General features: G+C 38.3%; 1 protein-coding gene across 9 annotated transcripts in view; it reads right to left on the minus strand.

The window, feature by feature from the left end:
• The window catches only part of MARK3 (microtubule affinity regulating kinase 3), a 75,722-nt gene that overhangs the window by 40,758 nt on the left and 7,507 nt on the right, over window positions 1-27,457 (minus strand). For 4 of the 9 annotated variants that reach the window (XM_083360030.1, XM_083360026.1, XM_083360028.1 and 1 more), the window contains exons 2-5: window positions 21,142-21,180; window positions 16,318-16,509; window positions 7,434-7,487; window positions 2,359-2,407 (exon numbers count right to left, since the gene is read on the minus strand). In XM_083360030.1, coding sequence (XP_083216156.1) covers window positions 2,359-2,407; window positions 7,434-7,487; window positions 16,318-16,509; window positions 21,142-21,180 — 334 coding nt within the window. Of the gene's footprint in view, window positions 1-2,358; window positions 2,408-6,429; window positions 6,528-7,433; window positions 7,488-16,317; window positions 16,510-21,141; window positions 21,181-27,457 lie in introns of those variants that run through there. The other 5 variants (XM_083360032.1, XM_083360029.1, XM_083360031.1 and 2 more) reach the window with 2 other exon arrangements.

The raw sequence follows: 27,457 nt of genomic DNA on the forward strand, positions 1-27,457 counted from the left end.
CTTTCTTAAATTAGAATCACATGAACACAGTTGTTACTTAATGTGTGTGTTTTTAACTAGGCGTTCTTTAGCATTACCATGCCAAAAAATACTGTATTGTAGTTATACATCTTAAGAAAAAAGATGTTAATTTAAAAAGGGGAAAAAAGAGAAAAGCATTTTTTTCCTGATAGGTTCATAACAACAAAGCCCCGAGATATAAGTTGTTGTTGTTGTTAGTTGCAAAGTTGTGTCCGACCCATCGCGACCCTATGGACAACGTTCCTCCAGGCCTTCCTGTCCTCTACCATCTTCTGGAGTCCATTTAAGCTGACGCCTACTGCTTCAGTGACTCCATCCAGCCACCTCATTCTCTGTCGTCCCCTTCTTCTCTTGCCCTCAATCTTTCCTAGCATTAGGCTCTTCTCCAGTGAGTCCTTCCTTCTAATTAGATGGCCAAAGTATTTGAGTTTTAGCTTCAGGATCTGGCCTTCTAAAGAGCAGTCAGGATTGATCTCCTCTAGGACTGACCGGTTTGAACAAATTGCAGTCCAAGGGACTCGCAGGAGTCTTCTCCAGCACCATAGTTCAAAGGCCTCAATTCTTTGGAACTCAGCCTTTCTTATGGTCCAACTTTCACAGCCATACACTGCAACTGGGAAAACCATGGCCTTGACTATACTACAAGTAATCAGTGTTAATTGGACCTCAGAATTTAATCCAAAAGTAATAGTCTCTTAGCAGCTACAAACTAGTTACTGCTTTATTCTCTTCATTATTCAAATTACAAAAATGCTAACTTCACAAAAATTACTTTCAGTAATAACTAATTTCAATACCTGTGTTTACTTTTAAATGCCAATTAAGCTGATATAATTCAATCTCATTTGAAAATAAATGTGTACTTGGGTTATAAATTCAGCATGTGCAACCCTCTGCTGAATGCTGCAAAGCTGCAACAGATCCAAATATTTTAAGGACAAAGTCTCCTGAAGCTGGGGAGAAGTTTACAATGAGACAAATTATTTTATGGATAGTACTTAGCAATAGCACTTAGACCTATATACGGCTCCACAGTACTTTACAGCACTCTCTAGGTGATTTATAAAGTCAGCATATTGCCCCCAACAATTTGGGGCCTCATTTTACTGACTTTGGAAGGATGGAAGGCTGAGTCTACCTTGAGCCGGTTAGGATTGAACTCCTGGCAGTGGGAAGATTTAGCCTGCAATACTGCATTCTAACCACTGTACCACCACGGCTATTTCCAGTACTTCAGCAGCAGAAGAGATCAAAGGCAAACACTTTTTGAGACGCACCATTCCATTTATTAAGGCTATTAGATCTGAGCTGCAAAAATGTTTTACTGCATGCAATTCAGTGGTCATCTTCATAATTTTTTTCTGTCCAGATTTGGAAGCCTATTTTCTTGCCATCCATTCATATTCCCCTCATCCTTTTCTCTAGCAATGTTTCTAATTATTTTCTTTCTCCCCAGTGTCTTATTCTCTTCACCTCCTTGCTTTATACTCTATTGTTCCCACTCCTTTTTCCTGTGTGCTCTCCCTTTCCTGTTAGCCTGAAGGTCCTCAACATATGTTACCCAGGTGGATGAGGGCTTGTTGAAGGTGGAGGAAACGGAAGGTGAGCTGAGTGTTTGCTCAGAGCAGCTCAAGCCTTTCCAGAAAGAATTAATGTAATAGAGCATGTCTGAGCACTTATAAAGAATAGTGCCCAAGATAATGAGACAGCCTTACAAAAGACAAAGCCAGGGCAGAATGAAACACAGAAAGAAGACTTTTCAATTTTTATCTAATCCACTTATTTCCATATCTCAACAATTAATATTATTTAATGTGCTTCAGAAGAAATTTGGATTATCAGCTGTAATGGATATATATACTGTACAATTACCTCCTCTGAAAGGGATCAAACCGCAAGCAAAAGTATTCATTTACATCCAGAAGGCTTCTGACTTTGAAAACTGCCCTCCCCTGCAGAATGCAGCAACTACTTGAGTTATGATGAGCCAATGTTATTTGTGATACCTGCTCACAATATACCACAGAATGTTTGGTGATATTATGACGAATCCATTAATTCTGCCTTGCAGCAAATAATTAAGGGAGTGGGATACCCAGCAGAAAGATTTCACATATAGGAGATAACTATGAGATCAATCTGCATACTGAGACTTTAGATTTTTAAATTTGAGTATAGCTGAATGAAACTGTGGAAATATAGGAAGATATTGAATGCAGTAGAATGATTGATGTGCTTAAAAAAATCATATGTATTATGAGGAAGTTAAATGTACATATATTTTATTTGAATGGATAAACAGCTATGCAAGAAAAGAATATTTAAATCATACTCTACCTATATTGGGATGATTTAAAATCTTCATTATCCTTACTTCCCTAAACAGCTAAAAAAAGAAAATTAAAAAGTTAGTATTATATAGCTTGCGACCGTGAGAACATGTGCATGTAAGAATGTTACAACTGTAACCATATTTGAAGAGTCTGGAAAATTATAAGTATACCAGAAAAAACTTAAAAGATGTAAGTGCTTTCCCTCTCTCCATATATAAGCAAGCGTACTTTGAAGACCAAGTTTTAAAAATTTCAGAAAAACATTCCATCTTCTTTCAGGTGTTCTTAAGATGATTAGATTAGAACTTTAGAGAGTCACTTTGGTCTAGCGCAGTAGTGGCGAACCTATGGCACGGGTGCTAGAGGTGGCACTCAGAGCTCTCCATGTGGGCACCCACACCATGCCTCGGAGGTGGCAACTGTCCCTCTTCAACCAGCCACCCCGCACAGGTGTCCCTCCCCATGGGCGACATTGAGGTGACCACACCCACCTTGGCCACACCCATCCAAACCTCCATGACCACTACAGCCACACCCACCCAGTAGGCCACACCCACCTGGCACCCAGCGATAAATAAGTGGGTTTTGGGTTGCAGTTTGGGCACTCGGTCTCTAAAAGGTTCGCCATCTTTATACACTTATGATTGTGTATCATCTAACCCATCCACTGTGATAATCAAGTTCACAGATGATACAACTGTGGTGGGTCTTATTACAGGTGGGGATGAGACAGCATATAGGGCGGAGGTACAAAAACTATCCATATGGTGTAGTAACAACAACTTGCACCTAAACATCGGCAAGACGAAAGAGATGGTGTTAGACTTCCGGAGAAAAAAGGAGGAACCTGCCCCACTTTACATCGGGGAGGACTGTGTAGAGAGAGTTTCCTCCTTTAAATTTCTGGGAGTCTACCTCTGTGAAGATCTGACCTGGAAAGTTAACACAACCCAGGTGACTAGAAAGGCCCAACAGAGGCTTCACTTTCTTAGGGTCTTGCGGAAGAACAGGGTAGAACAACAGCTAATGACCCTCTTTTACCGGTCTACTATAGAGAGCGTCCTCTCGTATGGTATTGTGGTTTGGTATGCTGGTCTGACAGCCGCGGACAGGAAAGTATTACAGAGGGTAATGAGCACAGCACAAGACATTGTGGGCTGTTCCCTGACACCACTGGATGACATCGCCAGGGCTCATTGCCTTGGAAGAGTGAGGAAGATTCTCAGGGATGACTCACACCCTGGACGGTATCTCTTTACTCTCCTACCATCCGGTAGGAGATATAGGAATATAGCCAGCCATACCAACAGGTTGAAAAATAGCTTTTATCCGTGGGCTATTAGGCTTTTAAATGAGACATAATCTTATGCAGAATTGACTTGGGAGGCCGGTGTGTGGTGTAGTTGGTTCACATGGTGTGGTAGGATGGAGGGTTTGTTGTCACTGTGTGTTGGGGGGGAGAGCACGGGGGGAGGCTCAGCTAATCTCAATGTACACATGTTGAACTTTGACAATAAAGGTTTATTATTATTATCATCACTGGTCTAGCGCAACAGTGGTGAACCTATGGCACGCATGACAGAGGTGGCACTTGGAGCCCTCTCTGTGGGCATGGGCGCTGTCACCCCAGCCCACCCCCCCAGCTCCCTTCTCACCAGCAGCCCCCCTGGAGGAGAGTCGCCCCAGAGCATGACCCACGTGGAGCAGCGCAGCCAAGGACATGGCAGCTGGGCAGTGGGGACAAGACTGCTCTCGTGCCCCATCACAGGCAGATGATGCTGCGGGGTGTGGCCACCATGGCGCTGCTGGGCTGCCTGGGTAATTTGCTGCGGTGGGCAGTGGAGGTGGTGGGTGGCCCTGTGGGCGGGCAGGGGGTGGTTTTTGGGCACTCGGTCACTAAAAGGTTCGCCATCACTGGTCTAGGGGTTAAGGCACTAGCCTAGATACCAAGAGACTATGAGTTCTAGTCCCATTTGAGGCATGAAAGCTGACTGGGTGATTTGGACTAGTCATTCTCTCTCAGGCCAACTCACCTCATAGGCTTGCTGTTGGGAGGAGGAGGTGGTGGTATTAGATATGTTCATTGCCTTGGGTAATTTATAAAAATAATAAATGTGGGAAAAATTATAAATAAAACTTCACACCTTTAATTCTTCAAGTGCCAAAGCTAAAGCGTTCTAAAATAATTTTACAGTTTGATGGGTGATTGGAATCTGTCCAGTTCTAAATAAATAACCTAACCCTGCGGAGTTACCAGATGAATTCCTATCTGAGGACTTGCAGGAAGTTGAGGTGAGCTAGTTGGAAATCAACAAGATTGCCTGCTATTGGTTTCAGAAGATGAGGCTCTCAGCTGTTGCCTCCACTCAGTGAAATAGTTCACCAAATGGAGAAGAGTGGAGCAAAGGGACTCTGCAAAGCTCCCTGCAAGAGAGGACCCACACCCAGTGGCATAGTGTGGGGGGTGCAGGGGGGGCCAGCCGCACCGGACGCAACATCTGGGGGGGCGCGCTCGCACTCGCAGCTCTCTGCCCCTGCCTGGGTCACTCACTCTCTCTCACTGCAGTCCGATCCGAGCTGCCGGGTCGCCGCCCACTGTGGAGGGGGGGGGTGCCAGGCATGCGGTGCGGTGCGGAAAGAGAGCGAGGGACTATCTGGGGGAGGGACAGTGCAGCGGCATTTTACTTTAATTACATCAGTATTTTCATAACAAACAATACATGTGCTTAGGGGGTAAGGGTTTCTTTAACTAATCTAGTGGAAGAGACTTGAGTGCTAAAATCCACGGGTTAGGGGGTGCAAATTACTTGCCTTGCCCCGGGTGCTGACAACCCACGCTACGCCACTGCCCACACCTTCCCATAATGAGCAACAATAACACTGTGTCTACTTACAGTAGATAGGTAGCAACCCCAGGGACAATTGTTCACTAATTCATACTCCATGTTCCTGGAATCTTAACTTTTGAATCCTATGATTCTAACTTTGAATCACAGACTGACAAATCTTCTATGGCTCTTTGACCCTCAGATTTCTCTGACAATTCTTTTGCCTGCTGCTTTGAAGATGGAAACTTTGGGATTCTAATAAGGTGACTTCCTTGACTTTGGGAATTTCTTCTTCACTTATTTAATTTAATTTAATAATTTAATTTGTATACCGCCCTTCTCCCGAAGGACTCAGGGTGGTGAACAGGGCAATACATAATAAAAAACAGAATACAAAAATTAAAAAGTGATTAAACCATTATGCCCGTAATAATTAATACATATTAAAAATTAAAACTAATTATAAAAACCCAACCCCATCCCGTCAGGGACTCTTATGTGTACATGTTCATTTGTGCTCAAGCTTCCTCTCCCAATTTCTCATTTTTTAAATGCAGAAATTCAGAATTCAATGAGACAAGGAGCCTGATGAGTGGCAAAGGAAGTCCCCTAGATATATTGGTACTCTTAGCCACCACATTGGGAAGTCTGTTTGTAGACTATAAATTATATCCAATAACAGTTATTCAAATATTGGAAAATTCCCTCAACTAGACAAAGATGTTGAATATTCTTGGCCATTCTTTTCTCCCTGCAATCCATTATACATGCCCACATCAATTCCACAGATATGTACTGTGCTGCAGGAATTAAATGATTACTAATAGTCGCCTCTCCATTCCATTGGCAGACATTTTTAATCACTGGAAGGACTACCACTAAAGGTTCATAATAACTCAACAATACTTAAGTTTTTCCTCCTTATATAATTTGATTTCATATATTTAATAAGGAATATGACATCAGAAAGTTTTAAAATTGCATTTGTATTTGCATGTCACTATTGAAGCACTTGCTCCGTTTTGGACATTTAGGTATTTTTTTAAAAAAAGGCAATTATGCCTTTTTTATACTTTCCTATAATATATAAGATTCTATTTAAATATATAACTAGATTGTTCTAAACTGAATATACACCTATTAGAGCACAGTCATTATCTGGGAAAATGAACTGTATGCTAAATTATTTTCAACTTGAAGTAAGATATTTTCATCAAGGTTGTTAATAAAGTAAATAAAATATTCACTTGACAGCTGGGATTTTCAGTTGGGAAGATTCCAAAAGCAAAGACTGATTCCTAAGAACTGCATGATCTGCACAATGGTTTTCTTTTTCTGCTTTTGAAGTAACCAAGGTTTCAAGTTGACACTCCAAACATTTGCTTTGTTATTTTCTGCTCTTAATAGAGAAAGGAGCACAGCAATCAAATGGTTTTATTTTAAATCAGCCACCGCCTCAGAGCTAATGCTACCAAAATATCATTTCATTGTTGATAGAACAGAGTTTTAGCAAAATATCATGAGAAATTAGCATTCAAACACTCATCAAACAGCTATAAAATTTACTGAATAAATAACTGCATCAATCATAGTTTGGAAATATACTGTACATTCAACACAAAATCCATCTCACTGCTGGAAACCTAAAAATGCAGCAGAGAATGTTCAACAGTGAAACAATGGGCAAGACTGAATGCTTAATCCTCCCTACACTTCCTCCTACATCTCCCCCTCCTCCAGATGCTGTTCTACAGAGGAGATTCCTGATATGAATTTGCTATGTAACTCAAGGAAACATTTTGGGTGACGGGAAGTTATAGGCATGGCTTTTATCTCCTCCACTGCTGATTCCCAATTGGTTTCTAATCTGGACCCCTAATTTCAATCCATATAGTTCTAGCCTGAAAAAGTGATCTGTGAAGATGCTGTATTTATAATTTTTTTCCACTAATCGAAATGGCAGACACAATTCAGTTTATACTACAGATTTGGGTATGAGAATATAGATATAATACTTATTTCACATTTTGGATAAAAATTTTGAGCTCAGATCAAAACTAATTTTATTAGATTACATGATTCCTTCCTTTCTATCCATTAGAAGAGAAAGATACGATTAAAATGAAATCATATTGAATATGCTATTCTTAAAATAATACACAATGTTTAAAAATGGAAAAACAGAAGTGCCAGAAAGGAATATTCTAAACAAAGTAGTATACCTAAAAGATGGAACAACTAATAAACTTACCTTTTGTAGACTAGTTGGATTCAATTGAGTTTTGTCAATTATTTTTATTGCAACCTAGAAAAAATACAATTGTTTGATTTCTGTTAACTGTAGCAGTATTGCAAAGCAGAAATATTTGATTGTTAATAGTATATTACCGAATGAGCAACCAGCGCACAAAAATCAATTCAATGTCAATAGTAATAATAGTAATAACGATATAATATATACAGCACCCAGCTTCCAGTAATTCTGTGCACTTTACAAATTGTTTAAAACATTAAAGACAATACAAATAACGGGAGACAAAAATGAAGAATAAAGATGACAAAGATGACAAAACTGGGTTGGAAAAAAGGAAAACAGCCCATAGAATCTAAAGGAAGTTTTAACAGAATCTTTCTTCAAATCCCATTTCTAAATACAGTCCACAATCAATATTTACATTATTTCTTCTGCAGTGAAGACAGGTGTTTGTTACTAATAATGGACAGTTAATGTCAGGGCCCACTTCAGTACTTCATCCCAAGAGCAGAACTCATGGAAATGGATTCTTCCAAAAGGAACTTTTATTAGGAGAAGCTGATAGCAGGCATACTAGACAAGATCTAAGGGTTTCCTGCTCAAATTGATAGGTAAAAAGTGTCCCAAGCAAAACTCCACCCATAGTTCATCTGGTCAGTTCAAATGGCCCAATTCCCAGGTGTTAGGATCCTCATGGGAACAGGGAGATAACATCAGGCCGTCTCCGGTTGTAGCTGCAATGTTTAGGCAGAGATAAACCAGTTGCTACAGGTTACATTCCTTTCTTTCCCTCCCTCTGCTAGCTGACATTAAGGGATGGGAAAGTTCACATAGAAACAATGCAGGAAAGCAAAGTGTTACTTTGTAGTGATAGAGGAAACCGAAGCAATAACCCTCCAGCTCTTCCCCCTCCCCTATAGGATTATGGCAGAACCCAGAGTGAGAAGAGAATGATATTTGGGTCAGGATGAAAGAGGAGGAAAAAGGGAAAGAGAAGGAAGAGAGGCAGGAGGACAGAAAGGGCAACCTATTGCTATGGGTTCTGACAGTTAAGTTGTTACCTAGAACATAGAAAGTGGTCTCCTGAATCTCTCTCTCTCTACATATACACACATACATACACACACGTGTGTGGGTGTCTATAATTTACTGAATCTAGAATTCTGATAAGTAGAAATGTATTTATATACTTCTTCAACATTATGAATACTCTGCAATCATGACTTTCATTGTGCCAAACAGAAACATTATAAATGGTCAAATTAAATAACAGTGGACCTCAAATTTATAAATTCCATGTTTTTCTTGTCTGTTTAGGTTGCTGTTAAGAGTCAATCAACCAGCTTTAACACAAAACATAGTTCAAACTCCTCTTCATATAAGCCTCATTCCCGATTCAACTTTATATCCAACACAGGTATCCAGAACTGTTGGAAATTGGGCAGCATATAAGTTTAATAATGAAATAAAAATAAAATATATGTGGATAATACATTACTAGTTTGAACTAGGTGTTTATAATATCCCTATTGAATACAGCTTTATTGTCTTCAGACTGAATTCACTCTAAAATAATTCACTGGGGGGGGGGTGTAACAGAACTGCTTGGAAATATCAGCTGATATAATAGACAGCTGTTTGTTTGCAAATACTGTTTTCTTCTTGAAAGCAGTGTTACTATATTTCTACAGTAATTAGCAGCAAAAAGGTGATATTTATTTTGATTTAAAGTTTACCTGATTTGTCATATGATTTGTATTATCTTTCCTGTTTTCTATAATTCCCTTCTACTTAATCTCCTTCCATTGTAATTTTCTGCCAAAAATCTCAAAAGTTTAATCCTTTAATTAATAAAACGCAAATAGATCAGCTAGGTGTATTTAATCTATTACCTCAACATTATGTTCTACTTGAAGACATAAGATACGGTGAGTAAAGAGACTGCCTCTAAAAACGTGTTTAAGGGAAACTGTCCTTCCAAATGGTATCAGAAAAATAGTAAATGTTATCAAAAGTCAGCCATTAAAGGTGGGCGACTCTAAACCTACAAATGAAAGAGCAGAAAGAAATTTTGAAGGGTGCATATCTGTCTGTTTCTAGTGTTTTTCTTATAATTATGTTTAAGATGTTTTTAAAATGTACATATTCTCATGAAACTCAAGATAAATTGCTTCATAACTGGTGACTAATAAAAGACTATTAAATCATGAGGGGTCCTTGGGGGTCTCTGAGTTTGCTTTTCTTGCAGACTTTTCATTACCCAAACTAGGTAACATCATCACTAGCATTTATGATGTTACCTAGTTTGGGTAATGAAACATCTGCAAGAAAACAACCTAGCTCAGAGACCACCAAGGACCCCTCATGTCAACCCTGAACTACAAATATTCTCCTTTATTAGTACTATTAAATCATTTTAAATTCAGGCTGAAAAGGCTCAATACTTAATTAGCCAATAAAATGTAGTAGATATGTGTTGGATTTGGGTCTGACGTAGGAAAAATTCTTCAGGTTCAGCATTGGCATACCTGTGCTATACTATGTACCACTGGCTCTTGGGGAAAAAAACCTAAGCTTTTCCTAGTCTTACACAGCAGCCAAGCAGAATTTGTATGAAAAAGTATCAAAATGACTTGGTATTTTATTATACGAGGAGAAATAAATACAGAATCTAGTATCACTATAAAAACAGCAGTACAATACAATGTGGGCAATAGATTCTACAGCCGGGGTCCCAAACCCCTGAGGCTGCAACCCATTACTGGACCTTGAACCATTCAGAATGAGGCCACAGAAGTAGCAGGCTAGTGCACGCACTTGTGCATTTCCACTTGTGCCAGCAGCCCGCTGCTCCCACAAAAGGAGCTGTGCGCATGCGCACTTGCCCACCGCTTGGGCAGAACCATCCCCTCTCCCGCCCCCCCCCCCAGTACACAAAGCCGGAAAGGTTGGAGAATTCTATTCTACAGTATCTGTATCACATGGACATAGTCAAGCAGCATACGGAATTTTTTTGTATCTGCCTTCCAAAATGACTAACGGAAGAGCATTAAATTGAGCCAGTAAAGACCCTTCTCAGCTTAGATACTATAATATGGTTCAAGTATCTCACCAGTCTGAACAGATAAGATTGGCTACTCAGGAAAACATTCTACTCTTGTTGTTTGTTGAGATAAGAGAGAAGACAAATGAACCTAAAGCATCAATCTTTGCATATGTATAACACATCTGTATCTAACTGGTTGCAGCACCAAGATATTCTACAGCTGCAGAAAGAAGCTGAAAAAGGCAACCAACATGAATTGGAGTCATCTGTTTATGAAAAATGATTACAACCACTGACAGATGATTTTAGAAAAAGATTGTACAAGTACATAGGGAATCTGGTCATTAATGGATAGCAGCTACTATCACATTGTCCACTACATATGCACCACTAGTATTCTACAATTGCTGGGAAACAGTTGCAGAGGGGGCTCATTCTTTTGATCCTTTGGTATCTAGTTGGCCAAAATAAAAAAGAGAATATTTGAATAATTGATCATGTCCTAATGCAGAAGTACTCTTGCATTCTTAACTGAGCAACAGAATCCAAATTTATTTATTCATTTTAATGGCAGATTTTTAAAGCATAAATAAAGATGCTATACATAAATACTGTCAAGAAGATATATGAAATAAAGAATTCTATGTGTCAGGCCAATATTTCTATAAATATATATATTTAGCTTCTTGTAATGAATACAATTTACTGGGATTTCCAAGAACATTAATTCTTAATAATTTAATTTTACTTTAATTTACTTTAGTTAAATTTTAATTTAATTAACCATTCCCCTTCATGGTTCACTGCCTTGTTATGGCGAAGGAGTTTGTGCAGCTCAGTGAAGCTATGAGCTATATTGTGAAGGGCCACCCAAGATGGATAGGTCATAGTGGAGAGTTCTGACAAAATATGGTCCACTAGAGAAGGAAATGGCAACCCACTCCAATATCCTTGCCAGAAAAACCCAAGGAGTGTATCAAAAGGTTAAAAGATATGATGCCAGAAGATGAGTCCTTCAGGTTGGAAGTTGTCCAATATACTACTGGGGAAGAGTGGACGCTAATTACAAGTAGCTCCAGAAAGAGTGAAGCAGCTGGACCAAAGCCAAAAGGATGCTCATTGTGGATGTATCTGATGGTGAACGGAAAGCCTGACACTATAAAGAACAATATTGCATAGGAACCTTGAATGTAAGATCTATGAATTAAGATAAACTGAATGGGATCAAACAAGCAATGGCAAGATTGGTCGACAACTTGGGAATCAGTGAACTAAGGATGGGTGGGAATGGACAAATTTAATTCAGATGACCATTATCTACTATTGTAGGAAACAATCTCTTAGAAGAAATGGAGTAGCCCATTGGAAAAGAGTGGAAAAAGTAGTACTGGAGTACAAGCTCAAAAATGACAGAATGATCTTGGTTTGAATCCAAGGCAAACCATTCAACATCACAGTAATCCAAGTCTATCCCTGACCAATGATGCTGAAGAGGCTGAGGTTGACTGGCTCTATGAAGACCTACCACACTGTCTAGAACTAACACCACAAAAGATGTCCTTTTCATAATAGGATATTGGAAAGCTAAAGTAGGAGGTACATTTTCAAAGGTAACTGGAATAACAGGCAAGTTTGGTCTTGGAGTACAAAGTGAAACAAGGCAAAGGCTAGCAAAGGTTTGTGAGTTTTGTCAAGAGAACATGCTGGTCATAGCAAACACTCTTTTCCAACAACCCAAGAGCTGATACTGCACGTGGACATTGCCAGAAATCAGATTGATTATGTACTTTGCAGCCAAAGATGGTGAAGGTCTATACAATCAGTAAAAACAAGACCTGGGGCTGACTGTGGCTCACATCATGAGTTTATTGCAAAATTTAGGCTTAAATTGAAGAAAGTAGGGAAAATCATTAGGCCATTCAGATATGACATAAATCATACCCCTTATGAATATACAGTGGAAGTGATGAATAGATTTAAGGGACTAGATCTGGTAGAAAGAGTGTCTGAAGAACTAGAAACAGAGGTTTGTAACACTGTATAAGATGCAGCAACTAAAACCATCACAAAGAAAAAGAAATGCAAGACAGTGAAGTGGCTGTCTGATGAGGCTTTACAAATAGCTGACAAAAGAAGGAAAGCAAAAGGCAAGGGAGAAAGGGAAAGACATACCCAACTGAACACAGATTTCCAGAGAATAGCAAGGAGAAATAAGAAAGCCTTCTCGTGAACAATGCAAAGAAATGGAGGAAAAAAAATAGAAAGGGAAAGACAAGGGATCCCTTCGAGAAAATTGGAGATATCAAAGGAACATTTTGTGCAAAGATGAGTAGAGAAGCAGAGAGATTAAGAGGAGGTGGCCAGAATAGACAGAATAATTATATAAGAAAGATCTTAATGCCCGATACCCACGATGGTGTGTGATATCAGTCCAACCTACCAAAACCAGTGCCATAAAAAACAGAATAGAAACACAAGTTAAGATAGGCAAGAAAATGGTAAGTGAGCACCTGTCCAGCCTAGACGAGTTCAAATCACCAGGACCAGATGGATTACACCCCAAGGTTCTCAAGGAACTGGCAGACGTGATCTCAGAACCACTGAACTATATTTTTCAAAGATCCTGGAGCACTGGGGAACTACCAGATGACTGGAAGAGGGCTGATGTCGTTCCCATATTCAAAAAAGGGAAAAAATAGATCCAGGAAACTACAGACCTATCAGCCTGACCTCAATACCTGGGAAGATTCTGGAAAAGATAATCAAACAACAAATCAGCGAACACCTTGATGCAAACAAAGTTATCACTAAAAGCCAACATGGGTTTGTCAAAAACAGATCGTGCCAGACAAACCTTATTGCATTCTTTGACCAAGTGACAAAACTAGTGGACCAGAGGAATGCTGTAGATTTAATTTACTTGGATTTCAGTAAGGCATTTGATAAAGTAGATCACAACCTACTACTTAATAAGATAGAAAAATGTGGGTTAGATAGCATCACCACCAGATGGATTCGTAGCTGGCTGACAGGCCATACTCAGCGTGTGCTCCTCAATGGAACTGCATCTACATGGAAGGAAGTGTGTAGTGGGGTGCCCCAGGGCTCTGTTCTGGGCCCAGTGCTCTTCAACATCTTTATCAACGATTTGGATGAGGGGATAGATGGGGAACTCATCAAATTTGCAGATGACACCAAGCTGGCAGGAATAGCCAATACTCCAGAAGATAGGCTTAAGATACAGGAGGATCTGGACAGACTCGAACACTGGGCACTATCTAACAAAATGAAATTCAATGGTGAAAAAAGTAAGGTTCTGCATTAATGCAGGAAAAATCAAATGCACAGGTATAGTATAGGTGGTACCTTGCTCGATAGTAGTAACTGTGAGAGGGATCTCGGAGTCCTAGTGGACAATCACTTAAATATGAGCCAGCAGTGTGTTGCAGCTGCCAAAAAAGCCAACACAGTGCTAGGCTGCATTAACAGAGGAATAGAATCAAGATCACGTGAAGTACTAATACTTTACAATGCCTTGGTAAGGCCACACCTGGAATACTGCATCCAGTTTTGGTCACCACGATGTAAAAAAGATGTCGAGACTATAGAAAGAGTACAGAGAAGAGCAACAAAGATGATTGGGGGACTGGAGGCTAAAACATATAGGGAACGGTTGCTGGAATTGGGTATGTGTAGTTTAATGAAGAGAAGGGTGAGGGGTGACATGATAGCAGTGTTCCAATATCTCAGGGGCCGCCACAAAGAAGAGGGAGCCAAGCTATTCTCCAAAGCACCTGAAAGCAGGACAAGAAGCAACGGATGGAAACTAGTCAAGGAGAGAAGCAACCTAGAACTAAGGAGAAACTTCCTGACAGTTAGAACAACTAACCAGTGGAACAACCTGCCTCCAGAAGTGGTGAATGCTCCAACACTGGAAGTTCTTAAGAAGAAACTGGACAGCCATTTTTCTGAAATGGTATAGGTTTTCCTGCCTTAGCAGGGGGTTGGACTAGATGACCTCCAAGGTCCCTTCCAACTTCTTCTTCTTCTTCTTCTTCTTCTTCTTCTTCTTCTTCTTATTATTATTATTATTATTATTATTATTATTATTATTATCATCATCATCATCATCATCATCATCATCATCATCATCATCATACCTCAAATCAGACATCCTGGAGTATGAAGTTAAGTGGGCCTTAGGAAGCATTACCAACAATGAATACTGGAGTTGATGGTATTTCAACTGAGGTATTTAAAAACCTAAAAGATGCTGTTAAAGTGCAGCACTCAATATGCCAGCAAATTTGGAAAACTCAACAGTAGCTATAGAATTAGAAAAGGTATAGAATTAGAAAAGGTCAATTTACTTTCCAATCCCAAAAAAGAGCAATGCCAAAAAATGCTCAAACTACCGTACAATTGGGCTCATTTCATACTCCTACAAGCTAGGCTTCAGCAATATGTGAACCTAGAACTACCAGAAATACAAGCTGGGTTTCGAAGAGGCAGTGAAACTAGAGATAAAACTGCCAACATTTGCTGGATTATGGAAAAAGCAAGGGAATTCCAGAAACACATCTACTTCTGTTTTATTGACTATGATAAAACTTTTGATTGTGTGGATAACAACAAATTGTATTAAGTTCTTAAAGCTATGGGAATTCCAGATCACCTTACCTGTCTCCTGAGAAACCTGTATGCGGGTCAAGAAGCAACAGTTAGAACTGGACTGATTCAAAATAGAGAAAGGAGTGCGACAACACTATATATTGTTACCCTGCTTATATAACTTATATGCAGAGTACATCTTGTGAAATGCAGGGCTAGATGAATCACAAGCTGGAATTAAGATCGCCAGGAGAAATATCAACAACCTCAGATATGCAGACGATATCACTCTAATAGCAGACAGTGAAGAGGAACCAAAGAGCCTCTTGATGAGGGTGAAAGAGAAGAGTGCAAAAGTTGGCTTTAAACTCAACATTAAAAAAATGAAGATCATGGCATCCGGTCCTATCACTTCCTGGCAAACAGAAGGTGAAGGAATGAAATCAATGACAAATTTTATTTTCTTGGTTGCAGATGGCACTGCAGATGGCAACCACAGCCATGAAATTAAGACACTTGCTCCTTGGGAGGAAAGCTATGGCAAACCTAAACAGCTTATTAAAAAGCAGAGACATCACCTTGCCAGTAAAGGTCTGTACAGTCAAAGCTATTGTTTTCCCAGTAGTAATGTATAGCTGAGACAGTTGGACTATAATGCTGAGTGCTGAACAATTGATACTTTTGAATTGTGGTGTTGGAGAAGACTCTTGAGAGTCCCTTGGACTGCCAGGAGATCAAATCAGTCAATCCTAAAGAAAATCAACCCTTACTGTCCTTTGGGAAGACAGATAATGAAGCTGAAGCTCAAATACTTTGGCCATCTAATGAGAAGAGAGGATTCACTGGAAAAGACCCTCATGTTGGGAAAGACTGAAGGCAAAGGGGGAAGGGGATGGCAGAGGAGAAGGTGGTCAGATAGTGTCACTGATGCAATGAACATGAATTTGGACAAACTCCAGGAGATAGTGAAGGATGTCTACGGGGTCATAAAGAGTGAGACATGACTTAGCAACTGAAAACAACCACAGTTTAATTTGGCAACGTTTAATCAACCTTTTAGTTGTACTTTTTAGGCCAAAACATTTTGTTAGTATTGATTGTAGAGAAAAAAACACATCCTGTTAACTTTACACGATTCTATGTAAAGATCACATTATTAAAAAATATTATATTAAGAAATTTATTCTGCAAAATCTAAAAAAAAATGCTAGCACAACACTTTACCTCTCTGCCAGTAAGGATGTGTCTGGCCAGTTTCACTTTTGCAAAATTTCCCTTTCCAATTGTCTTAAGGAGTCTGTAATTCCCAATATGTGGCTGCTCATCTGCACAGGAAGCTATGGAATTCCTACAGCGAGCCCCAGACCGACTAGTTCGGGAGGAAATTTCCTGTCGTCCTTCACCATGAGAGGTATGCTATAATAAAAATAGAAAAAATTAGGATACACTGTAACATAATAGACTAGAACACATAAATAAGTTGATATCAGATTAGGAGAAACAGAAAAAAATATTGTTTTGTAGTAAGTTCAACCATTACAGCTTTTGTTAACAGCTGGTGATAGCCACCAATTCAGGTAACTTTAAAACAGTTCATGTATATAAGTTGTGATAATCAAATTAAAACTTTGATATTTAAACAAAAACTATTTCTGCTAATAGTTTTTGGAAAAGCCATCAAGCAAACAGCTGATTTTTTAATAACTTTTGCAGTCTGTCTATTGAAGAATCTCAGTAACTATTTGGAACAAAATGGATTACATGGATCTCATATTTTGATTTCTAAAAATTTCGTTTAAATGCAGTATAAAGTATGGTATTTTTACTGAACAGACACTCTTGTTGAATAATTTAAATCATTAATGCAAATATAAGACATTTCTTGCAATGCTCTGGAGATTCAGTTTCTACCATATTTCACATTTTAGTATGATGTAATGTCAATATTCTGCATAATTATTTAAAATCTATAGCACAAAAAGAAAAAAAAGACAATCATGTGCCCAACCTCTTTTTAAATTAAACTTGGAGACAGTATTAAGTAATTATATTTATGAATCATTTTCTACTTTTTTTTAAGGATTGGGTATGCAAACTTCATGATTTCCAAAAAAAAGCCAACTCCTCCCTTCTTTCCCACAACCATTTTTAAATAAAACTTTGCTTAATGAAGAAATTTAGAAATCCTGAGACATTTTTGGTCCCAATATATCTCCTGTATGACTCTGGATTTTGGAATATATTCACTTTAGATATAAATATTTTTTCCAGCTTTTTAATAAAATATTTATTTATTTTAATAACTTATCATTTATTTATTGTATGCATAAACTGGCCATTGCAATATCATACACAAAACAAGTTTTTGGACTTTACAATTTTGATTCTGTTATTGGAATTATAATAAAGTAACACTGCCATATATCCTATATTACTGTATTTTTCGGACCATAAGACACACTTTTTTCCCCAAAAGTGGGGGGGAAAACGAGGGTGAATCTTATGGTCCGAAGGTGATCCGTATGGCCAGCCCCAACCTCCGCAAGTGGAAAGCAAGGGAGATTGCCAGGAGCACGAATCGGCACGTGCTGAGAAACGCCGATCTCACGCTCCTGCACTCTCCCTCGCTAGGTTTCAGCTTCCCTTGCTACAAGAGAAAGCAGGCTGAAACGGAGTGAGGGAGATTGCCAGGAATGCGAATCGGCTAATCTTGCGCTGCTGCAATCTGCCTCGTTTCAGCCTGCTTTCTCTTGTAGCAAGGGAAGCTGAAACCGAACGAGGGAGTTTGCAGGAGCGCAAGATCGGCCGATTCGCATTTCTGGCAATCTCCCTCACTCCGTTTCAGCTTGCTTTCTGCAAGAGAAAGCCGGGCTGCAGGGCCGCCTCCGCGGGTACTGCTCTAATGCAGAGAGGGAAGGACAAAGAGGGAGAGAAGGAAGGAAGGAAGAAAGGAAGGGACAATGGGAGAGGGAGGGAGAGAAAGAGAGAGAGAGAGAAAGAGAGGGAGAGAGAGAGAAGGAGAAAGAATTTTTTTTCTTGTTTTTCTGCTCTAAAAACTGGGTGCGTCTTATGGTCCGGTGTGCGTCTTATGGTCCGAAAAATACAGTAGTTTTACAATAATATTTTAGCTTCATTGTTTCTTTATATATACTTCCTTATGTTTACATTTAGTGTTGCCTTTGTATTTTTATTTATTTAAAACATTTGTAGAGCTGCCCATCTTCTAACCAATTCTGGGTGGCTCCCAATCAAAAGTTAAAACAACATATAAAATCATAGCAAAACTATAAAACTAAACACATTAAAACATTAACAACAAAAACCTGGTAACAAGTCAAACTTCTATATGTGCAGTCATAATCTTATCCCAGCACTTGGGAAAAATATTTATTATATCTTTCCAATTCTTTTTTAGCCATCATTTTTTAAACTGATGCAGTAATTCACCTATACATTAATTTCACTATTGTTCTTTCTACAAAATAATGAACAATACTGTAATGTAAGTCTAAAAGCAAGATAATAGATTTAAATCTATTGACGTCTCTAAATGTTCTGCAACAGTTTGATCAGGTTTTGTACTTTTTGTTGTCTAATAACAGCAATACTTAAATGAATTCACTCTTCCCAAATTTAATTACTTTAGATCAGAGAAATACTGGCGATGGGTAGACAAAGAGTAAATTTTTCATGAATATCATTTTAGCCTTAGTACTGATAAAAATCTGATTTCTTTATTGGAATGTGTGTTTAGAAATATTAATATATATTGTTGCATGCCCGAGTAAGTATTCTGCAACTGGCTTCAGAAAGCAGCCTTTGGGGTTATATTAAAAAACAAGATCCTGCAAGTTTCAAATTAGTTCATCCCAATATAATGACTGCTACAAAATCATCAACCTTCATTCAGTGATTGAAGCTTAAATCTCTTGTTTTTTGAATGCATTTACAAATGTCAACATATCACAAACTACTGAAGAAGCTATCCTTGAACACTTCTTGCATAGTGTTCCTTTCCTTGAAGTGCTCTATTAGACGTAATTAAATAGCCCAGGATTTATCCTTTAACACTTTACGCTATATTACTTACTTATAAAATTTATACAGTTGCCCATCTTATAACCAACTCTGGGCAGTTCTCAATCAAAAATTAAAACAACATACAGTGGTACCTTGATACTCAACTGCTTCAAAACTCATAGAATTTGGTACTCGACGCATTTTGATGTGAAAACTTTGTCCCGGCACTTATCTGTTTTTGGGTAGTTGACGTGTTGTAATAGGAAAAGGGGGATGGTCGTGGAGAATGGACAGGAAGTCGGCCATGCTGGGAAGGTTGCTGGCATAAGAAAAAGGACAGACAGGAAGTCCTTCCCAGACAAAACAAAGGATTATGTGTAAGTGATGTGGTCTGTTTGGCACTTGTTTTTATACTTGTCCCACCTCCGGGAACCAATTAACAATGAGTACCAAGTTACCACTGTACAAAAATATTAAAATGATAAAACCAAATACATTAAAACGTTAAAAAGAACAAAACCCTGGTCTCAAGTCAAACTTCTAATGTGCAATCATTTAATCCTATCCCAGTATTTGGGGGAAAAGCCAGGTCTTCTAAAGCTTTATGGAAAGCTAGGAGGATAGAAACTTGCCAAAAGCCAGGGCACAGTGTTCCATAAGGTAGAGGCTGCCACAAAAAAGGCCCCAACATCACTAGTCTGGCTAGGGGTGGAGATGTGTATCTCTAATTGGATATCAGTGGCATACTGATGATACTGAATCCTGTACCAATGGATGACCTCCCTTAGTGGTTTCTTAAAAAGGAGCTATGAAAGGCTGTAGCCCTGGGGCAATTCACATTCAAGGGACTTAGGACTCAACCATTCCTTCCATAGCAACACCAACTGAGGCCAGCCATGAAGGAAGAAGAGAACCACCACAACACAGTGTCTCATATTCCCAACGCCCAAAGCCAATCCAGAAAGATACCAAGACTGATGATACTGAAAGTCGCTACAAGGTCCAGGAGGGCCAGAAGGGTCATACCAACTCCATCCCAAACCCTCCAAAGGTCATCAACAAATGTCACTTATCCATTTCAGTGCTGTGCTCCGGACTGAACCCAGACTGAAAAGGTCCAAATAATTCACTTCGTTAAGGGCTCTTTATAGTTGTGCACCAACAACCTTCCCTAAAAAAAGGAAGATAGGAGACTGGACAAAAGTTGTTCAATATTATAGGCTGCAAAGATGGCTTTTTGAGAAGGGGGTGCACCACCACGTCCTTCAGGACAGCTGTAAGGCCTTAATAAACTAGGAGGGGCATGGATTCAGAATATAGGTAGCAGAACTAATAGTTCCAAGGACCCTTTAGGATAGAATAGAGCTGGAAGGGACCGTGGAGGTCTTCTAGTCCAGCCCCCTGCTCAAGCAGGGGAACCTAAGAACAACTGGCTTGAATTTCTCCCAGATAACAAGATTCAGACACATCTTCATCACCTTAAAGGGGTCTTATTAACTTTCAAATAAGTAAACATTATTCAACATTTTTCCGCGGGTAACAAAATATTTTGAGCACTTCTAAGTCAAAATGCAAAGAAAGCAAGATGCAGGATAGAAAACTGACATTAAAAGTAATATTCTAACAATCATTTTTTAAAGAAAATATATATGTAGAGTATGACTTAAACATACATTGAGAAATCAGCAATGTATAGAGAAGAATAAGTAGCAGAGATAAAAAGTGACACTCCCTTAGAAAGAATCCAAAGTAAAGAATTCTAGATAAATTACATAATCCTAGGTAAATAAGAATTGTAAATTTTATAATTATTTCACTATTCTATTTCAAAACATCCAAGCCTACAAAGTATTCATGGAAAGAACTAGTGATTTTACTAAATACTCCCTTCTTAGAAACTATGATACAATTTTATTTTCTGGTGATCTACAATAAAATCAGCAAACTAAGAACAGAGAAATAAGTTTGATAGCTAATATATTCAGAAGACAGAAATAAGCCTTTTTTTGGACAAAAAATATAACCCACCTTTTCACAAAAGCTTTCCCCTACAGATGTCCCAGCATCCTTTTTCATTAAGAAATAGGCATAGTGAAAGCAAGAAGAGAAAAATAAATATAAATAAACTTGTCAAAAGGGGCATTTAAATTTTATTAGAGGGATAGCTGTATATTCTTTTTATTTAAACATATTTCAAGACATAACGATTAAAAGAGGACATTAACATGCATGATAAACTCCTGGCTATTCTACAGAAATATTAAGAGATCAACAGTTAAAACATGTTTGGTTATCCATTTGCTAGAAGAAAAATATATTTTATCATAGAATGGTTAGGAAATGTAACTGTATTGTATTTCTATAGGAATGTTTATTTATTGTCCAGCTTTAAAAATTTACTCATATTTATAAAAGGCACTTACCTATCATAAATTGCTGGACAGAAAAAATCCATATATTCAGACTATGAAGTATTATTCTAATCATACAGGTATAACAATAATCAAATTGAATATATGATCAATCTCCAGAGGTCAAGTTCATTATTACTTCAAAATACGGTAATAATTATTACACTATGAATTAATATACCTATACTGAGAATGGATTGTTCTTACGTGCCTCCATACTCTGCCTAGGCAGATGAAAACCATATTTGCCCTCCAAATATTCTGCTTACTTAACTGTATACTCAGTCTTTCCTGCAGACAGGTTTACTAACATGAAAGAGTGGAAAATGACATTTCTGGGAAAAATCTGTTGTCCTCAAATTTGTCCTCAAAATATTCAACTAGATATTCCTTTCTTTTGCATTGTAACTCCTTAGCAAGTACAGATAGTCCTCACGTAACAAGTATTCATTCATCGATCATATGAAATTGCTGAATGAAGATTTGGTCCTTGAAATTTCTGCCACTGCAGCATTCATATGATCAAAATTCACATGAATGCTTGGCAGCTTCCCTGCACTTATGATGCTTTAACTTCCCCAACACATCTCTTCCATCCCACCATCTCTTCCTTGGGCTAACCTTATGTGAGCAGCTGCTAGTCATGCCATTTAGTTAATGATGGCAACAGGGACTGCCAGAATTGCCATCTCTAAGAAATGCAATCATGAGACATTGCACTTTATCGCTAGTGCAAACCACTCCCCTATCAACACTGGCAAAGCAAGCTACTTTATATAAACAGGGAGCAAACCCCACATTCAATAGCACTGAATGAAACATCATCTGTAAGTTCAGAGAACACCAAGGACTCTAAAGTTCAACATATATATATCAGAACAAGAAATCAAAACACTGGGATAAGGTAGAAAACTAAAACAGTTTTATTAAAAATCAACCTTTCGTTGGCTAATTACCAACGTCATCAGGATGAAATCATCGGAGTGGGGAGACTGCATTTATATCATCAGTGTTTCGGTGCTCCCCCGGGCCTTGTGTTTGACATGTCTGCTATAGTCATTGCTCTTGTCATTGCCCGTGTTTTCATGTCGGAGGCTCTAAATAGTTGTTCTTCCTCTTTTTTACATTCGGCGGTTGGGGGGTGATTGTGTAATTATGCAATTCTGGTCTTGGTTTGACGGAGCGCTCTGAGAGTGCTTGCGTTGTCTGCATTCTCGTCGTGCACGCCGCTTCTCTTCCCAACCCCTGAGGGCTTGATACACAGGGGGGAGATCAATATGCCGACTGATCGAGGAGTGGTCAGAGAACCAAGCTTCCTTGAATAATCATCCGCCCTTGGTGTTATCACAGGCGATCGCCTCAGCCCCCGCCAGATTGAAGGTGTGATTGTGTGTGGCCATGTGTGCCCACACGTGTGAGTGTTGTTTTTGTCTTTTAATGGCGAGCTCGTGTTCGTGTACCCTGGTCCTCAGTCATTTTGCAGTCTCCCCAATATAATTACAATGCAGTTTTCACATGCCATCCTGTATATGACTGAGGACTTGTCTTCACTGGGGAGTGGATCTTTAGGGCACATGATACCAGCCCGCAAGGTCTGATCAGATCTGTGGGCAACTCCAACTTGTAGGGGACCAATATGCGCGTCGTGGCCTCGGATACACCGTGAATGTAAGGCAGTGTTATCCGTGCCATTGAGGTGTTTTCATGCTGGTGATGGGCAGGTTCACCTGGTCTACTGTATTGCCTGATAAAATTTGGTGGATATCCATTGCTCCTGCAGACACAATAGAGGCAGCGCCTTTCTTCCTTTTTTGCCTTGCTCGTGCTGCAGTGCACGTCCACACGCTTAAAAAGCGTTCTAATACAGCTGACCTTGTGAGTCATGGGGTGACTGCTCTTGTAATGGAGTATCCTGTCCGTATGAGTGGATTTACGGTAAACAGATGTGTGGAGGGAGCCGTCAGATTGGCAGTTGACCAGCATGTCTAGAAAGGCCAGAGCACCATTAAATATGCCCGGGATTCGTATTTTTAGTTTGATTAAGGAGTGTGTGTGTATGTGTTTCATAAATTTAAAAACTGGAATTCCAGGTGTTGACATTTGAAATCAGTAAAAATAAAAACGATGAACTCCGAGATATAAGAAAAAAGCCTTCTTTATTGCTGAGCTTGCGTCAACTAGCTGTTGACATCATCAGAGCAACTTGACCATCATAACTACCATATAAGTGTATGTATTGGCTCCCTTATCATTCAGCCCTTGCTCTGATGATGTCAACAGCTAGTTGACAAAAGCTCAGTAATATATATATATATATTCCATTGTAATCAAAAATATTGAAAAGGTAACCAAAACTGATTTAGACTTTTTTCTTAATTATACTATAGATAAAGAAAAGTTATTATATCAATAAAACAATAATCACTAAGTGATGTCTGTTACTTACAGCAAGTAACTTCGAATACAAAGGAGGATCTGGTCTTGTTAGCTGCATATGACTTTATCTACTTTCTCCTATTCTGACCTTTTGATATCAAAGACTTTTTTTAAAAAAAATGGATAATTACTGATTTTATTCTATAGATGTTTTAAAATAAAATGAATATATCTGAATATGCAGCAATTTCTAAACTATTTTTCTGCTGAAAAATATAATTAAATGACAGAAGACATTTTATCTACTTTTTTCTGAAAACATACAACACTATCTTTAAGTAATATGTGAGGAGTCAATTTTCTTTGATGACAGGTTCTTTTTATACCAAGATAAGGAATGCAGTAGAAACTTTTCCCTATTTACAACATGATATTTGAATAGTGATTATTAGTTCTATTCATAATTTATCACATATTTCCAATATTCATCAGCAAATCCTTATTTGTTACCAATCTTCTCACAATATATTTTTAGGACTTTTGTCTTTAAAACAGAGGCAGGCAAACATTCAGTAGCCAGGTGCCACACTTTTTAAAATTACTGGTTTTAAAAGGAACATAATAGAAGATATATTTTAATGCCTCCTATCCTGCATCATTTTGAGAATTTCCCCTCTTTTAATGCCCTAAATATCAGAGATGATAGGTTGGTTATAAAATCACAATGAAATTAATTTTATATGCTCTACAGGACATGTAATCACCCTGAATTTCTATTTCTTGCTTACCAAGATTTGGTATGGGTAGATTTCAATCTTTGGAGATCAGGCTATTTTGTTAGACCCCAAAGTTATTATTTTGAGATAGATTCTGGAATGATTTTGGATCCACAAATATTGACTTTATAGAGATTATGAAAAATGGAGAGGATATCTTTTTCACACTGAAGGCATGTAAACATTTGGAAGATAATTTCCAAAGTAATAAAAATGCTTGTCCAAACTTGCTGCTTAAAGACAGCATATCCTCTCAGAGGTTTCCCATGGCTGCTTCAAGGATCTCCCATATTGTGTAAGCCTACTTCAGGAGCAAACTCAGTGAGAGTGACCTCAATAAACTACATCAAGCTTTTGAACCATGCATACAAACATTTCAAACATAGGTTCAAAGGAGTAGTTTGGTTGCTTCATGAAGCATCCCTCAAAATACATACCACAACCCAGAACAATTGGGAATAAGAAGTCACTGTCCACATACTGCAAATCATTCAGCAATCTATCAATATTTTCCTGTTCTATAGATTAATACAAGCAGAAGGTGAGATTGATTTAAACTGTGGATTAAGCCTGGGATACTTTTAACATCATAACATCACACGTTGCCAATTTTATATTAGTATAGGTTCACACCTGATCAATCCAGAGTACTCACTTGAGGCACAAATAGCCAGGCTTAACCTATTTGAACATTATATGAAGTCTTAGCTTTCTGGAGAAAGCTCTAATGCAGATGTCAAACTCATGTTGTCACGTGACGCCGCACAACGTATCGGGATGGTTTTGCCATGGAGTGGGTGCGGCTTCCGGATGACGTGTCCGGCCCACGGGCCAGCAGTTTGACATCCCTGCTCTAATGCTAAGAAAGATGGAAGCAAATCAGAGAAGAACTCAACCAATAGCAAGGTGGATAGAGTCAGTTACAATGGTGATGGTTGCATGATTGAAAGACTTGAAGGACCAGTTAGGGACAGATCATTATGGAGAAAATTCATGTGATTGCTAATCAAATGATGGCACATCATCATCTTTACCCTGAACTCCACAATGTCATCCTACCAGAATCATGTTAGTAATATGATAATCTTTAGCAATAATCTATGCAACCTTTGAATTTATATGCATTCAATTATCTTTCTCTAATCTGGTGCTCTTCAGTCACGTTTAGACTAAAATACTGCATTGGCTTGTTTCTGCTGAACAGTTGAATTGCTTACTTAACTTTTTCCCATGTGCAAATCTATCCTTTGGATAAAAATAAAGTTTATTTTGTAAATAAAATGATCTCTCAAGGGAATATGCTATATTGGACCACTACTCTCAGTTGCTTGAGATGAGAAGCTATAGAGACTGAATACACCTTAGTGAGAAAACAAAGCAAAATAAGAGAGATATGAAATAGCCATAGTGAATTAGAACATTATAACCAGAAGCCATGCTACATTTTAACAATGCAACAGTGTCCAGTACAATATAACCTCTGTTCTCTGGACCCACTTTGTCTTCTGTACAATTACATAGCTACAGTATTAAACGCTGTTAAATTAATTGACAAGATTCAGTAGATGATATTTACCAAAGGATCATCTCTTTACTATAAACACCTCAATCTTCTGAATACATATTTTAATATTTTTCTATATTCAAATGTTAACATTATTTCCAACATATTTAAACCTGACTGGAAACTATTACACTACCCACCCACCCCACCCACCCTAAAAATACAAGAGGAATAGCACATTCAGCAACCACTAGAGAGCTAGCAATATTGATCAATGAAAATAAGCAGCTGACTGAGCAAGATGGAATTCTCCTTCCTATCATCTCTCAGTGTACTTTATTTCACATGAAGTTTAACAGTATAGGTCAAAGACAAAATATTAAATAGTATCTGTAGCCAATTACCAAACAGAACAAGAATGACAAAGCTGGACATCACTATGCCAAAGACAAAGAACTGGGAATAATTCGTTAAATCTTTGCATTATGTATCTCCTTATGCATGATCCAGGGACTCCTATGGCCCTTAAATTCATCTTTTAGGAGGTACTTTTCTCAGCTTTTGTTTAGTTGCATCAATGTATTTATTCATTAAATTTACATGCTGCCCATTTTTCTATTAAGTGACTCTAGGTGGCTTATGACAACTAAGAAGCAATTTTAATTTTGGTCATTGGTTTACTATAATGTCATGATAAATAATATATAATAATTAGGTACTATTACTCGCAAAGCACTCATATTTCAAACTTAAATTATGTCAGTATTTCTGGGTTACCTGAATAAATGAGTTAAGAATTAGCAACCATTTTGAGGTAGGAGGTGTATTTGGAAATTTGAGCACGTACCATGGCCAATCTCAGAGTGGTTAATGGCTACTGTAATGGACATGACCAGTTATATAGTACCAATTTACTAGAAGGCAAGCTGATGAATGCGCTCCTTGAAATCCCTTCCAGAGTCACAGAACATTCTGGACCACCCTATTACTTTTCACTTTTTCTATGGAAGTGTGGCCAAGAATCACTCTTCAAGACACAATTCAGTAGAATGTCACCCATAACCAGCACGATTTCTGCAATACTCCTCAAGTATGCAGGCCCTGCATCTTAAGAATAATATAAAAAATACCATTAAAAGTGGTTGAACTCTCAAGAGGCTTTTACATTCTTACATAAAAATATAATACTCCTATGGGATCTCATCACTGAAATCTTGGGAAATTTTTGTAATTTTTATTTTCAGTTTTACATATTTGGATGACTGCCCCATTTCACA

The sequence above is a fragment of the Vipera ursinii genome (assembly GCF_947247035.1).
Source record: "Vipera ursinii genome assembly, chromosome: 1".
Taxonomy (NCBI): domain Eukaryota; kingdom Metazoa; phylum Chordata; class Lepidosauria; order Squamata; family Viperidae; genus Vipera; species Vipera ursinii.